Raw genomic sequence first — 17,059 nt, 5'->3', positions numbered from 1 at the left:
CAGGTAACACACACACACACACACAAGACATGCTGTTGTTTCATTGTTCTAGATGTGGTCCAGACAGTCTAGCACAGCGTTTCTCAAACTATGGACCAGTACCGTTGTTCTGGGAACTGTGTGAATGATTCAGATATAAAAATAATAACAACAACAACAATAATAATAATAATATTAGTAATAATAATAATAATAAACAAAATAGAAATGATAATAATATGCCTGAAATAGCTTTATCGAGTAGCTTTATGCTTTATGTGTCGAATATAATGCTTTCAGACTGGTTGCTTACAGGAGTGAATGGATAAATTGATTTAATTTCGCACAGCGTTATCTGTGTGACGTGTATTTATTGCTGAGATTTGTATGAGTTCCCTAAAAAGTGATGATAGACTGCTAGACTGCTCTCAAATATATGTTACAGCAGTAAGGTTTGGATGTACTGTTTTTAACTCGTGCGTAGATTCTCAGAAAACGTGATAAAGCAGCAGAAAAAAACATTAAGCAAACATTTCGGTCTTTTATTCAGTTTTTTGCTTGTCTGTCTGTTAAAAACATGCATTTTCTCACAATGGGACCATTTACAGATTACCCCACTCAGGTAACACTGTAGCTGTTATAAGATCGGCATTATCAAGTTTGTGATAAAATATTCTTTCCCAGTTCACTTTACCTCGACTTCTTAAAAAATGTTAAATAGGAAACAATAATATAATTAGGGTTTTTTTTAAACCTCACGAAACCACTTTAGCCTTTAACGGGTATTTTCAAATTTGCGTACATGTTTTTTTTTTTTTTTTTTAAATTTCTTTCTTTTTTTTTAATTTTTTTTTTTTTACCGTAGCTACGTCTGAGAGATGTAAATTGTCCTGAAGGAGTCCCCGCACTCAGACAACACATAGCCTAAAGCTTATTTAGGGTTAACGAAACAAGCCAACGAGAGAGAGATCTTGAAAAATGGCGGCTGGAAGTGAAGCAGTAAGTGGCCACGGTCGTGGCTCGTCTGCTACCCTAGAGTCGTCTTTGGACCGCCGTTTTCAAGGAGTTACCAATACGATGGAGTCAATCCAAGGACTATCAACCTGGTGCATCGAGAATAAGAAGTATCATAATTTAATAGTACGGCACTGGATGAAATGGTTAAGAAAATGTAAGTAGCTCCTATAGCTCATGTACATTAGCTTGCTAGCCACTTCAACTATCTGACTAACTGGATTCAGGTCTCGTGGCTAACCAGTGGCTGTCTGAAGTAGGTAGTAAATCTGAGCCAGTTCAGGTTAATTTATTCTAGGGACCGCATAGCAAATGGTCTGTGACCTAGCAAGTAACCTGTACCACTGCAGAGGGTAACGCTAGCTAGCTAACTTAGCCACGATACTCTGCTATAGATTGGCAGGGTAATTTAGAGACCTCTCGATAACACCGGGTTCAGCTGTCACTCTCAGTTAAGTTTTGTTCAGTCATAATACGTCCCCATTTACACAATCAGTGTATCTTGCCCCAGTGCGCATTAAGTTTCAGAGATTGCTTTATTATAACGGCACGTATTTAAAGTTGTACGTCCAACTAATGAGTTTAACTGTTGGCTAGCTAATAACTCAGTAACCCAACTTCGGGTATGCTAGGTTAACCTTGGATTTGTGAATAACATACTTCGGTTGCTAGGATAAGTTCGCAGACTTCTGTTGGTGTTGTCATTTCAACCAGTTGGATAAATAAGCAAACAAACTTCGTTTATGAGAGGATTCATAACTGACAAACATGGCTTGCGAGAGTGCTTATGGTATCATATTTGGTGAGCGATGTTCGTTAATCCATTGTATCAAGGGCTGATACGTAAGTAGCCGTGCCAGTTACAGTAATTCAGCAGTATTGCTTCCGAGGCAAAATCGATAGCTTTCATAACTTCAACAGCTTTCGTAAATTGTGTTTTCTCTTCGTGGTTAGTATCCTATTATCCTATTGCCCTAGGAGTGTAGAGATTTTGCCGTACTCTAAGGCAGCTGAACTGGGGACGACTATTTTGTTATTTGTTTCTAGGTGACGAATAGTTCGTGTCAAGTCAGCTTCTTAAAAACGGCAGTCAGTCGGCCCTCAGTCAAAACCGAGTGTCCGAACAACGGCAAACGATTCTGGGCTATATTGAGGACTGGCGCGTCTTACTGGAGCGCCCAGTTTCACTCTGTCGTCTGCACCTGAGAGTGAAGTTAGAGAACCAGCAAACAGGCGGAAATAAAAAAGGAGCGCGTTATACCTGTACATTGGAGTGTTTTGTCTTGAGACGAAAACGACCAGGTGGCAAATATTTTCGTCAGTATTAAATCACACGCAAATGCACTCACTAACAGGCATTTTCTGTGCTCCTGTCACTCAACCGAGGAGCAAGACACTGTTTGTAATTCATAATGTAAGCTTAATGGGCGTTTAGGTCCCTGCTGCCGCTCGTTCTAAGGAAGTGAAATCCCTTCCCGTGATATTAATCTTATTAGGACCTTTGGGCAAGTGGAACAATTGCGTGGGACAAATAGATTTGTTATTTTGGTGTTCTCAGATGTGTCCAACAAGAATTAGGTTTAGTTATTTGTCATTTTGAGATGAAACACAGTTTTCGTACAATATAGACAAATCCTTTGCAGCGCTGTTGAGAAGTCAGTGGCAACGTAATCTAGCTTTTTTGAAGAGACTTTTGCATGTCTGTTATCGGATATTGTTAGAATTCGATTTTTATTCTTTACCTATAGTTTTGGAGCTTGTTTGTTTTGTTCAGTTTTAAGAGAGAAATAAATGAGAGAATTATGTATAGACTCGCACAATATGTCCAGTGGGATAGTTCCCAGCTGTAATTTCCGCTAAGGATTTGAACAGTGCTTCTCTGTAACAGCTCTTGAATGTGTACTGGACGTTTTTCAGGCTTGAACTGAGAGAAGTGATACACTGATACAGGCCCTCTTCCAGAGATCAGACAGACTGGGTTAACAAAAGTGTAGCCTTTGACCCGTTTTTGTGCCGCTGTATCTGTTTTGTCATATGTTCAGTATTTGTAATGTGGGAACGTCCTGTCTCCTTTAATACTGAAGGGGACGCCTGGTCCAAAGAGATTTATCCTCACTTCTTCAGCGTTAACAGATATAACTGAATCTTCCCTGTCTTCACTGGAACTACTGCAGTTTTTTCCTTCAACATTCTTGCACTTGTGTTCTGGTCTGATACTCATCATAGCAATGGCACTTACGCAACAGTCAGCCGCTTAATTGCTATTCAGCCTGTCCTGGAATTCGCTTGGGATAAAAGTGTTTGCTAAATAAATAAATGTAAATGTATACAGCTGCATACAGCTGTATTCTGACTGATAATCTGGGCCTGTAACCAACAGGTACTTACAGTCTGGTCAGTTTGATTTTGTCTGAGCCAGTAAGACAGAATGTTAGAGAATGTGTTAAACCATCAGATAGGGTGCTGACACATCCTGTGTGTTCCTGCAGTAACCTGTTTATTCCCCCAAGTGATATTAGGTTATTATAATAATCAGTGATCTATGACATTATTGTTTATTGTATCTGGTACTGTAATAAAGTTCCATATGAATGTGATATTTCTTGGAAAATACTAAATATCGACATATAGCCCATGCATTTTAATTTTGATGTTTGTTTTGGGTTATTTATTTTCCACTATGGTGCTTTTTTTTAAAACCGGTATCCTACTTTGAAAAGACATTATGTCACAAAGCTCTCATTCACCTATATTTATATTGTTTGTTTAACCGTAGAGAGGCTTTTCAAACAACCCGATTGCGATGTTTAATGGAAACTGACCTCAGGAATAAACGCGTGGTTTGTCTACATAACGTAGGCTTTCATTTCATGCAGCCTAGTTTGAGACCTGTTTGTTATGGAAACCTGACAGTTATCTGATGTGAAGCATTGCTTTGGAGGGATCAGTGCAGAGTTTACGCTGAAATTCTTTACAAAAGTCAATTTCAAAAACTTCCTGTACAGAGTCCCTGTGTGTGCTTGTTTGGGATTGTTTGGGATCACAATGTGCGATAACATCTGTAAATTATCTGTATATAAGGTGCAATAAGGCTTTATAAGGTGCAATAATATTTTGGGCACAGTGCAGTAATATTGGTACAGTGGTACATATTGGCCCAGTGCAATAATATTTTTGCATGGTGCAATAGCATTGGTGCAATGTACCACAGTATCTTTTGATATGCCGCTTCTCTTTTTTTCCCTCTAGTTTATTTTATTTTATTTATTTAGTTTTTTATTTAGTTTATCAACTTCGTTTGATAACCACAGCTCAGTTCTGAGAAGCAGACTCTGATAAGTCACAGCCCAGAGGGTATTGGGGTCCTCTGGGTTAAAGTTGATCGATCCTGAGGCCCTGTGGGTATGCAGTCAGATATCGTCTCCTGTCAGAGGGCTATTTTGAGACCTGGCTGTGATCTTGCTCTAAGCTGTGGTTGATAGAGTTGAGTCGTTACATTAAAATGAGTCTGCTTGTAATGTTACTGAGCTGGTTACCTACACATACCCCGTATCACGTGATGGTGAAAAGAACAGTAGGCTATAAGTGCAGTTTTAGTTGTTAAGAGCTAGTCAGAAGCTTCACACACACATTGTAGGTTTTGTAGTCCTCCACTTTAGAGGCCAGCATCTTCTACGGAGCTCGTGCTCAGCGTAGGGATGGCTATTTTGGAAAACTCTCTTAACTTTTTGGTGGAACCCCTTATATCATTTGATAAGGAATGAAAGAGGGTTTGATTTACCCAAACCACATCATAGCAGTAAAAGATACAGCCCATCATGTCGTGTGTTAAGACACTGTGATCTGCAGTTAAGCTGTTTAGTCCTCTGACAGAACAGTGGAGGACAGTTAAGAAGACATTTCTTCAGATGATTTATTGCCAGTGGCTCTGACAACATTTACTCATGTAAAACACTGTTACTGAATGTGAATGTTTAGTAGGGCAGAATGTTATATCCTTCACTCAGGACAGAGGATGACACTGACCATTGACACTTTCAGGAAGAGGGAGTGTGTGGAGGAAAAGGTTGGAAATGGTGGTTTGGGATGTTAATGGTATTGTGAGGCTGTGGAGGAATCATTCTGGCCATAACACACTGATTTTCTGCAGCGTTCGCATTGAGCCGGGGTTTGTTACGCCATCATGTGACCTGAAACGCTCCTCTTTTTCTCGCCCTGCAGCGGATGCGTCTCATAGGCTCAATCTGCTCTACCTGGCCAATGATGTCATTCAGAACTGCAAGAGGAGAAATGCCATAGTTTACAGGACCACCTTCGCAGATGCGCTCCCAGAGGCTGTTCAGCTCGTCAGGTAAATCTGTCTCTGTTATCCAGGTCACATCAGCCAGTCTCTCAAAGTCACGAGAGGACACCTAACTGACAACTCTCTCAATGTGTGTTTGCATTCTTAGCAGTAATTTATGTGCAATTCATGAATGTACTCTGAAAATGTCTACCTTTTCTGACTCTGTCAACTCATTATCTGCCTTTGGTAACTGTAGGAATCCAAACTGCTCAGGGCGACTAAAGAAGTAGGCCTACACTTTTTTTTTTTTTTTTCTGAGCGAGGAAATGCATATTTGCAAGTTGACATTAGTGTTGCAAAACCTGGCTTAATTTAGAGGATGGGGTCGTCGACCGAAAAGTCAGAAATCTCAAGACAGATCCTTATGTCTGCAACCAGTAGTAAAAAGCATCACCTGTTCTTTTGGGCTTGTTGGCGAACCATTCACTGGCTGACAAAAGTTCCAGCTTTTTTTTTTTTTTTTTTTTACAGCTGTAAAGCAAACATTCTTCTCTATTGATCTGTTTTTTTTTTTTCCTTTCCTCTGCTCTGGTCCTAGGAGGACATCAGTCAGAATGGCATTTAGCTTTCAGGGACTTTATTAAACGCTTGAATTATTGAAAAGGAAGAGCTTCGCCCACCTTAAGACAAACACTTTAATGAGCAAAAATCCCTTTTAACTGCTTTGTTGTTGGTCACCCCAGCTATGCCTTTCCAGAAACTTTAGGCCTGTGTCACAAATGGAAGTATGTGTGCTTGCTTCCTGTGGATTAACAAACAGCCGTCCATGTTGGCGGCCCAGTCTCCAAAACATTCTGTTTAAATGTCAGTGAGCTTTGGGTGAATCAGAACCGCTCAGTAAAAGATCATGGTTTGGTGCATGTGTGATAATGTTAGTAAAAGATCTTAGTTTGGCACATGTATCATAATGTTAGTAAAAGATTTTGGCTTGGTACATGTGTGATAATGTTTGCTGGTTGAAAAATTCACAATTTTTTCCCGATGTGAAACAAAAATAAAGTTAAAATATCCTGTTGTCAGTCAGGTCATTAAGTTGTGTTCAAATATTTAACAATCACAAACCAGAAAGAGGGTTTAAGCTAGTTAAAACAGTCACAAACCAGAAAGAGGGTTTAAGCTAGTTAAAACAGTCACAAAGCAGAAACAGGGTTTAAGCTAGTTAAAACAGTCACAAAGCAGAAACAGGGTTTAAGGTACTTAAAAGGTTCACAGTCTGTACAGGTACAAACAGACATACGATGATTTTTTAGTTTTCCACTGGGTCAGTCTGTCTTTCTTTTTGACCAGTGTGTCCCAGCATGCTCTTCTCTGTGTGTCCTTCTGCAGTAAGGTGAAGGACTCTAAGGTGCGTAAGTCAGTGGAGCGGATCCTGTCCATCTGGGAGGAGAGGAGTGTGTATGCAGAGACTTTCATCAGTCAGCTCAGGGATGGCCTGGTGATGGAGGCCCCACCAGGTCAGTCTCACAAAACAAAACACTCTCACTGTCTGGCCCTGTCTAAACTACACAGTGCACCATCCTAGTGTGTGAAGAGCTCTGTTTATAGACATTCGCTGTCTGGTCCAGTCTAAATTACAGAATGTACCATCCTAGTGTGTGAAGAGCTCTGTTTATAGATTTTCACTGTTTGGTCTGGTCTAAAATACAGAATGTACCATCCTAGTGTGTGAAGAGCTCTGTTTATGGATTTTCACTGTCTGGTTCAGTCTAATCTACAGAATGTACCATCCTAGTGTGTGAAGAGCTCTGTTTATAGACATTCGCTGTCTGGTCCAGTCTAAAATACAGAATGTACCATCCTAGTGTGTGAAGAGCTCTGTTTATGGATTTTCACTGTCTGGTCCAGTCTAATCTACAGATTCTAGTGTGTAAACAGCTGTTTGTAGACTTTCTCTATTTGGACCAATGTAAACGACAGGACACACGATCCTAGTGTGGAAAGAGTTGTGTTTGTAGACGTGTTGATTTGCTGGAATGCAGTTTGAAGCAGTTCCTTTTTGATGAAACCGTAAAATTTTATTTTTAGCTTGTTCATTGAACCATAGCAGTCTGTGTGTACACAGAGTGGTCTTCAATTGTCTGTGCGGTTCTCTCATACACTTCAATGTCGATTTCAGCTCCTGTCAACCCGACGGCGGCTCTGAAATCCAAGATTGTAGCTGAGTTTGTGGTAAGTGCCCCTTTCCCAGTTATTACTGTGTCTCGCAAAGCCTTAATTACCTTTTCAGAGTCTAAAGCACAATCTCTCTGTCTCTCTCTCTTTCCATTCTCTTCTGTACTGCAGCCTTCTGGATTTATTGAGCGTCTGTCGAAGTACAGAAAGTCCATGGATGAGATTGAGCTGAGAGAGAAGCAGTTGGCTGCTATGAGAGTGGACGTCTGCAACATGGAGGCACTGAAAAAACTAAAAGGTGAGAATAGTAAAACGTCAAGCACATTTGAATGTACATTTTCATTGTGGAAACAGTCAAATACTGATACCTGCTGTTGGGAAGAAAAGTTTGGATCCTCTGAGTCGGTCCTAAGTGATATATTTGAGTACAGGTATGGGAAGAAAAGTTTGGATACTCTCAGTCGGTCCTAAGTGATATATTTGAGTACAGGTATGGGAAGAAAAGTTTGGATACTCTCAGTCGGTCCTAAGTGATATATTTGAGTACAGGTATGGGAAGAAAAGTTTGGATACTCTGAGTCGGTCCTAAGTGATATATTTGAGTACAGGTATTGACGACTCGTAATGGCTCATCAGTATATCATTATTGGTTAAAATTTCTTCAGGGAGAAACATGCACCAGTGAATATTTTCACCCATGGGTGCATGGGTGAAAATATTCACTGGTGCATGTTTCTCCCTGAAGAAATTTTAACCAGCAGAGGGCGCTCTCATCCTCTTGTATGCTCAGACTCATCAATAAACATTGGGATGATGGTATAAGTGCGTTTAACTTTGCCAGCTGAATCTGCTGAGGGGATGTCAAGTTGACTGACAGTTTTTTGACTACAGGACTTGAAAACTGATGAATGATTGGGCAGGTCATGTTTTTTTCCTCGGTCAGTAAACATGATCTTGATGGTCCTGTAATTCCTCTGACTGACTGTTCTCTAATGCATCGCCCAGAGCTTTAGTCAGTAGGATGTTGCTAGACAGCTGGCTACTTATCTAGGATATGCTATCAGCATCCAATAAGTTCCACTAATTACTGTCAAATTTCCATTTGAAAAATTAAGAACGGGCTTGGAAAATGATCAGATCGTTGTAGATCAGTTTTCAAGACTAAAAAAAAAAAAAGGGTCCCTGTATTTTGACAAACTGATGAAAAACGTTGCCAGGAGCGTGAAAGTTTTTCTTTGTTTTTTTTCTTCATGCGAAAGTTGTTTGTGAATGAAATACATCATTAAAATACTCCCTTTTCCCTACCTCCCCCAAATGTCCCCTGTTCTTCAGACAAAGCAGGTGGTAAGAAATTCCTGAAAGACTTTGAGGACGGCAGTAGCAGACTCCAGGAGTTTGTGGTGTTTATGGAGGGTCAGGTGAAACGGGGAAACCCTCTGATGGAGGCCCTGGAGAACGCAGACATCTTCTACGAGATGCAGTACAAGGAGGTGAAGATTATTGCCAAAGTGAGTCAGCACTTTTATCAGCTCGATAAACACACACACACACACACACACACACACAGTAGAGCACATCTGTAGAGGGTTGCATCATGTTCTCTTTTTTTTCGTCAGAGGAGTAAACGTACAAAACTTTGAGAGTGCATCTGAGCGAGTTTGGTGTAGAGCAGTCTTAAAACTTCATCTGGGCTATCTTAGAGCACTTACTTAATGAAGCCTGACGTTCTTCAAGCACAGCTGTCCTTTTAAGGTCGTTTAAAATGGTGAATGTCTGAATTTGTGCCGACAGCCAAACCTTTGGCCAGTTTTTGCACGTAAAAGCATTTGTTTCCTGAGCAAGTCAAGCCAACATCGGGTCTAAATAGAAAACTGAAACATTACCTTGCTCTCATCCTCTCCTGATGCACACTTGTGAGTCTGTTTTGCTGCTTGTAGATTTTTGCTCTGGATGGACTGAATGATTGCCGTTTGTGTTTTGGTGATGGTTGATTTCTCTGGTTGGGACATTCTATTGAGATTTCTTTATCCTATATAAGAGGCTTAAATAGAGTATGCCGTATTCAGTTTTAATGCCGGGACTTGCTTTGGGTTGGGTGAGGCTGACTGCAGGCTGAGGCTGATGTTTCTCATTAGCAGTAGGGACTGATAACCGAATCACAGTCCTGGAAGAGAACAGTTTGTGCGTCTCATGCGGAGTTAAGCTCTGTTACTCTTGTTTTTCAAACTGACAGTGTCCGTGCACACTTCACTAGCCAGACTTTCCTGGTACATAGTCACAGGTGCTGGAAATACTTCAGAGTGACGTGGGCATTTTGTAGGTATTGTGAGAACTTGATGTGTTGCAGTCTCTTGGCACGCTCTGAAGTTTTCAGTGGACTGTTCTAATTCCACTGACTGCTCCTGCTGTACAGTCAAATCATTGTCAGTGAACCTGAGCTCCTCTCTACACCCTCAGGCCTACCAGACCTTTGCAAACCGCGTTCAGCACCTCAAGCGTAAGCTGGACACACTGAAGGGCTCGCTTCCAAACCAGGGGGACTCGCCCATCCCGTCGCCCTCCCTGGACGCCCCCTCTCCCACGGGCTCCGAGTCGCCCTTCCGCGGGCTGGGCCCCGTCGTTTCCCCAGACCCCGACCTGGACGGCCTGGCCATGGAGGACGGAGAGGTCGGGATCACGTTAAATGACGCTCCCAGCCCGCTCTCGTCCGCAGGGGGCTCTCCGGGACACAGCCTCCGTGTGGGGGACACAGACAATCGTGATGTGGAGGACATGGAGCTGTCAGACGCAGATGAGTCTGAAGGGCCGGCCATCATAGGTAAGACAGAGGGAAATGGAGTCATACAAGACCCCAGGAGAATGTCATTCACATAGGTCCACTTAGCACAGACAGTGACAGCGTTGTTATGGGTGCACAGACCTATACGCACACACACACACACACACACACACACACAGAATCAGCCGAACACTGTGACTGCACCTGGAGTGGCAGAGTGAGCGATGGGTGTTGTGGGTGATGGAGGAGACAGCTGCTAGCCTGACTCACCTTGACTGAGGGGACTACTGGGTGAGACAGAGATTTATGGGAATGAGAACTGGGAGAAATATTTAAACGTTAAACCTGGTTTCAGCTTAAGGACCGCAGGGAGCTTTCTCACTACGCTATTATTAGCTGGGCTGCCTGGGTCTTAATGACGCAGGCAAATCCAAGAGTCTGAACTTTTTATTTCTCAGTCGAAGGTTTTGTAGAAATTTTCGAAGCTGGTAACTTGAGGGCATCTTGATTGTGTTCTTAAACTATGATCTTAAAATGGTTCATTACGTATGGCTCTCATACGAAAGAGGCTTGAGGGAGTAACAGTTTGGGGTTTGTCTTTGTTTTGTTTCATTTTGATTTGCTTTTGATGGTCGTCATGGTAACCTCCTGCCTTTGAGGCTGCCTCAGATATCTCTCTCTCTCTCTGCTGCCAATTTGTATCGCTGCACTGTTTTACTCAAAGTAATTCTTCACAGTGGAGGCAGAGGTGGGACAGCCCGTCCTGGGTGCTTTATCCAATGCAGCCCCAGTACCTGCTGTTACTCAGTCACCTTTAACCAATGAAGTCACACCAGCGAAACAGACTCCGCCCCCTGTTGTGACACATAACCCAGCTGCGGCATCTGTCCCCATTAATTTGGCCGGTGTGGATCTGGGCAAGATCAGCTCTATTCTCAGCACCATAACCAATGCCATGAAGAACTCGGGTGAGTTTACGTCGATTATACTTGTACAAATTTACAGATGGACAATCATGTGTTAAAATACTCTTAAATGAAATTCAGAGTGTGGTAAATGACAAGTCTGTACTATTTCACATTCTCTCTCTCTCCTGCACACATACACACGGCCACTCTCTCTCTCTTTCTCTCTCTCTCTCTCTCTCTCTCTCTCCATCCGCTGGCCTTCCAACAGGAGGTAACTCAGCATCTCGTCCCTCTCATGGTACCTCCACCACCCACTCAGCTCCCACCTCAGCTCTGACAACCCCAACACTACCAACCACATCAGTAACCAATCCGCTGGCCAGCGTGCTCTCCAAAGTGGACATCAACCCCAGCACCCTGCTCAGTGCTCTGTCCAAAACCCAGGCCCAGGGCACCGGCCTGCAGGGTGAGTGAGTGTGAGGAAGAGGAGAACGAGGGGGTCAGAGGTCGTATGGGTACTCCAGAACACTTGAAAAATAACAGAATTGCAGACTGGCTCTGTGAAGTATAGAGTAAAGTGAAACAATATCAGTCAAAGACGAAGTGGACAGAGAGACCGGTGGGGTTTTAGGTCGACTGAGTGTGAGGGGGTTCATTTATTTTTTTTTTTTATTTTTTTTTTTTTTGGAAAAGAGAAGGATCAGACATTTGGACCCTTAGACATTTGATCATATTGAGACAGCACACGGCAGAGTCCAGACATACAGGGGTGAGACAAAGAAGCCAAACATAAAGTGATTTAAATACATTAGAGTGAAGGTCTCTAAGGGAACTGCTGGTACCTACAGCGAGACCATAACAAGCTAGAGAAGAATAGTATAAATGAAGAGGTGCTAGATGCTTTTTTTTTTTTTTTTGTCAGCTGAACCCCTTCAACCCAAATTATTTTCCTCAATTTACCCCCTTAGTATTTTAACTAAGTGAATGGAATTTGACATTGACTTTTCCATCTAATGTCTCGAACCTCTAGGGCTTTGCAAATCCATGATTTAAAACCCCAGTGTTAGGCATAGACATGCATGCATATAAGTCCACTCATTACATGTTTACACACAGACACAGACCTGTATGCACAACACACACACACATTATGACAAGTATAAATGTCCCATAGCTACTTAAAACTGAGGTACAATATCCAGACTCTTTGAATCCAGCTTACGTATTAAAAATGACTCACGTCAGTGTGCACTCCTCTCCTCTCTGACTCAGAACATGAGGATATTTTCCCTATCAGCAGATGTTAAAGTATTATGCAATTCAGACAGATTTGTTTTCGGAGTTAAAAAACAAAATGTTGTGAAGATAAAGAAACATGTTGTCTCTCTCTCTCTCTCTCTCTCTCTCTCTCTCTCCCTCTCTCTGTCTCTGTCTCTGTCTCTGTTTACACAGGACTGTCCAGTTTTCTGAATAACCAGGCTGGGAAAACCTCATTAACCTCTCCAGACTTAGATAAAGTAAATTCTCCAAACTCAGTCTCCACACACATCCACCCTTCCACCAGGACCAATCAAATTTCAACTGTGCCATCAATGGGAATGAATGAATTGACTCAGATGACCCAGACCAGAGAGGTTCAGAGGGAGCCACAGACCGACGCAGAACCGGGGTTCTCCAGTTTGGAATCTAAGATTGACAGTTTTCTCTTGGACAATCCGGCCCTTAAGGGTTATAACATGGGCTTTCCGTCCGTATTAACCGGGTCACTGGGAAACAGTAACAGCCCTGCCCTTGGAATGGAGAGTTTTGGAGGAACCCCCGTGAGAGATGAATCTGGGGCCACGCCCACGCAAGACGAAATCTTAGATACCTCTAAACCAGAGTCATATCCACATAAAGAAAGACTGTCTCTGCAAATAGGCCTTGCCTCTGCTGCACTGTCCAGTCAAGCTGCTTCATCAGTCCATCCAATGTCCACGTCTTCCAATGATAAAAACTTGTGGGAACAGCCAACCAATCGTGAGCCAAGCTTCAGCCCAAGGCTACAGAACGGTGGGGACTACCATCAGAAACCTTTGACAGGGGGGCGATTGCCCTCTTCTCTGGCCATGGTGGAGGACAACGCTTATCACCAGTTCTCCGAGCCCCTCAAGGCTGCAGAGAACGTAGGTGCGATTGGTCATGGTCCAAGGATGGGCGAGGCAGGGGTCACGCCCGTACGGGCAGAGGGAAGATGGTACGAAGAGACCTATGGGAATAATCAAGAGAAATCGGTCTTGGGCGGCGCCTATGATGACGACCCTCCTCTTCGCAGCTTCCTCACAGCCCCTCTACCCCCCATTCCCAAACTGCCGCCCCCACCTCAAGGCTTCATGTCTGGTCCCCACTCTGGCCCTGCGACCAGAGCCAGAGGTCCCACGGAGCCGCCTGATCGGCACAGCGAATTGAGTAACATCGACAACGATAGTCGCGCCAGGGCAAACCCCCTTTGTTACGAGGATGGTTTGTCCCATCCCTCCGCAGCCGACGAGCGCTTCCAGTCCACCATGGCCAATCTGGGGCCTCGTCACCGTGCCCCCGGACCACATCACGCTGGTGTCTCCAACGATCAACCCAGGACCTCCTTCCACCACTCCAACATTGCCCATCACTCTCCTGGCCCTCCTCCTCCTCCTCCTCCTCCTTCCCATGGCTACCACAGCACCCAGAGCCCCCCGCAGTCTCTGCCGGAGAACCAGTACTTTGACCCTGTCAGTGATTACCCACCTCGTAGCCCCTCTCCACCGTCGTACCTCCAGGGGCAGCCCCCATCAGAACACTTACCCCCTCATCACGCGAACCCCAGGCCTCTACGCCCTCATCACCTGGAACACAGAGCTCCTTTCCAACCCGAGCACAGAACACACCCCTACCCAGAACACGGGCCTCCTCCTGCCTCACGCCCGTACCCCGGCCGCTACCCAACGCAGAGACCCCATGCTCCGCGACGCCCTCCGCCGGCATCGAACCAGTACCCCGGCGAACCGCCTTTCCATGGCCCGAAACGTCCTGGACAGCCCTTTGGCCCACCCCCCAGAGGGAGAGGTGATCCGTTTTACCCCCCAAAGAGACCCTTCCTGCCCCCACGCTACTAATGCATCTCCTTGGCATGACCTCTGAACTCCCAACACCTCTGAAACCTCCTTTGTCCCTGTCTTCAGAGGAGCTGAGGGGTTTCGAGCGTTGGGAGTTCGTCTCTTGCTCGACAATAGCACAAAGTGCTTTTGTGGCTTCGCAGTCAGAGCCAACAGAGACCGGACACACACACACACAAACACAGACACACACACACACACACACTGGCTTAGGTGGAACTCTAAGACGCTTCCACAGTCCACTGTCCTTGACAGAAGGGATAGATTTCAAAAGAAGAGACATAAGAATTTGGACGAACCCACTGGTACAGAAGAGGATGAAGCATAATATAATGATGCATGGATGGATGGATGGATGGATGGAGAGAAGTGAAAATGTGTCTAGAGGGAGAAGAGGAACGGAGAGACTCATTTTGAAAGTGATGAATTGAGAGGAAGAGAAAAGACAAAGGAGATCTGAGATCTAAAAACAAGAGATTGGTATGTTCTATGTCGTCCCGCATACTGCGGTTCTTAGTTTTAATGAAACAAACCTCGACATTAAACAAATTATTATTATAATTTTTTTTTTTGTTCTTGTATCCCTCCCTGGCCGATGGTGTGTAAATATCTGTGTGTGTGTGGCCGTCGTGGTCGTTAATGGTAGCATTAATTTGAGGAGGAAGGACTCCTCTCAGCCTGTCATAACTTGTCTGTAATGTATACTGGATCCTACACGTGGATGTTAATGCCAAAAGCAGCCTTAACTGTGTATGGAGAGGGTTGTTTCAGCCTGCACTTATGACTGTATTTGTAACGTTGTTTTTACTGTTAACAAAGAGGAAATGACTGTAACCACAATCATTTTGTAATATTATGGTTGGATAAACCGATAGACATTTTCAAAAGAGATTGTGTGTTATATTTGTATTATTACAAATCCAGCCGTTGAAATTGTACTATATTGACAGTGGTTTAGTGCTGTCTTTCGCCCCTCTCTGGGGAGACCTCTCTTTGGTTTTTGGGGTGTGGTCGGCGGGTGTGGCTCCTGATGACAAATCCGTTTGGAATGGAAGCTGAAGTAAAGTCTGTCTCCTCCCCGACTCCCTGGAGCGTTTTATTCTACAGACGTAAATAAAAACCTGATTTTTGAGAACTGCTGTGGGATGGTGATGTGTTTCACAGACATGGGTATTAGTAGTATTTTTAACTGTTTTTTGTATTTTTGAAGTTTAACCCACACAGATCACCTAAAACTGCTTTGTGTCCATTCACATTAATAGTTGTGATCGAAGGGGGCTTTTGTAGAAATGCTATGTGAAGATGCCCAGTGCACACTGAGGCAACAGCGGGTGAAGAGCTTGAGTTTTTTTGATATTATAAATATGTATTCACAGGGATCTTATTTGACTTGTTTCATTCCCGGTCAGATTTATGCCCCAAACGTTTGCGTGTCCCAGTGACGGGGCCTTTCATACTGTGCATGGGGAACAGCTGGAGGGGTTTTACGTGTGTGTGCCCCAAGTAACACCAGTGTCTCTGAAAAACAAACGAACAAAAGTTATTCTGTGTTTAAACTCTATCTGAATAAAAAGAAAAGAAAACACACACACAGATATATATATATATATATATATATATATTTGGAACCATATCAATGATGTCTTTGACTTTAATGTAGTATTGAACTGCTTATATAAAACAAACTATGAAAAACTTTAAAATGTCATTCTTTGCAGTTTAGAGACTTAATTATGCTACACTTAAGGTTAAGTTACATTGAATTTGACCAGAAAACAGATGTGTTGGAAGTGTCTCAGGGCTTTCTGCTGAGCCTAAAATGATTTCATAATCAAACAGATGTCCAGGATAAAAGTCCTGACCTCATTTGAGACGAGATTAAATATGATTTTAATGATATTATGAGCAGATCTTTAATTCAATCTTTTGCTGCAATGCGTGACCTTCTTTTATTATATACTGGCCGTACGTTTATTAGCTCAGATCAGAATAATGTGGAACCGTTGCTCCGCAGGGCAGGGCCTCTAATTTAAGCTGCTTTATGAAGTTTTTGCTTTTTCTGAATGTCTTACCAAGTTTTACCAAGTAACTGTTTTATTTTGTCATTGTTATTGGGACCAATTGGGGGGGGGGGGAGTAATCATTTTTTAAAAAAAATTCACTGACTTTAAAAAGCCAAACCTACAACAACCAAAGCAATATTTCAGACACTTTTGGAAGTAAAGGTAAAATTTTGGGCTTTACAGTGATGAACAAAATCAGTCTACTCTTAGGTTAAGGACTGTGTCAGTATATTTTATAGTATATTCAGTATGTCAGTATATTTTATAGTATATTCAGTATGTCAGTATATTTTTGTATAGTAGTGATAGTATAGAGGTAGGTCAAATAATATAGACAGGTAGAGAAGTGAAGAGTGTAGAACAGTTAAAAGGTGTAACAGTAGTGATGGATACAGGTGTAAGGATGTAGGTGATGATATAGACAGGTAGAGAAGTGAAGAGTGTAGAACAGTTAAAAGGTGTAACCGTAGTGATGGATACAGGTGTAAGGATGTAGGTGGGGAGAAATCGAGGGATTTGGGGATTGAGGTGGTGACAGGAAAGGGTGGGGTAATATCCAGATCAACCTTGTAATTTTTATGGAAGAAATCATTTGTGTGTAAGTGTTTAAATGACTATCTTTGTTCGTTTCAAATAACAGCCTAAATAACAGTTTTATAAGTAAAATTCAGGAATGTGAAGATACATTCTAAAATGGAGATAAGTTATAAAATATTTTATCTTAT

General features: G+C 42.9%; 1 protein-coding gene across 1 annotated transcript; it reads left to right on the top strand.

Annotated features, from left to right (window-relative positions):
• Positions 1–957: 957 nt before the first annotated feature.
• On the top strand, positions 958–14,717 carry rprd2a (regulation of nuclear pre-mRNA domain containing 2a). The gene is made up of 10 exons (XM_030788988.1): positions 958–1,150; positions 5,215–5,344; positions 6,665–6,792; positions 7,455–7,507; positions 7,622–7,748; positions 8,783–8,958; positions 9,908–10,268; positions 10,967–11,197; positions 11,406–11,603; positions 12,590–14,717. Exons 1-10 carry the CDS (start codon positions 958–960, stop codon positions 14,269–14,271), a joined length of 3,279 nt encoding a protein of 1,092 aa, XP_030644848.1. The 3' UTR covers positions 14,272–14,717.
• Positions 14,718–17,059: the final 2,342 nt, after the last annotated feature.

This window comes from Chanos chanos, chromosome 12 (assembly GCF_902362185.1).
Source record: "Chanos chanos chromosome 12, fChaCha1.1, whole genome shotgun sequence".
In the NCBI taxonomy this organism is placed as follows: Eukaryota; Metazoa; Chordata; class Actinopteri; order Gonorynchiformes; family Chanidae; genus Chanos; species Chanos chanos.
The sequence above is the reverse complement of the archived record's forward strand: the minus strand, read 5'-3'. Positions and strand labels throughout refer to the sequence as shown.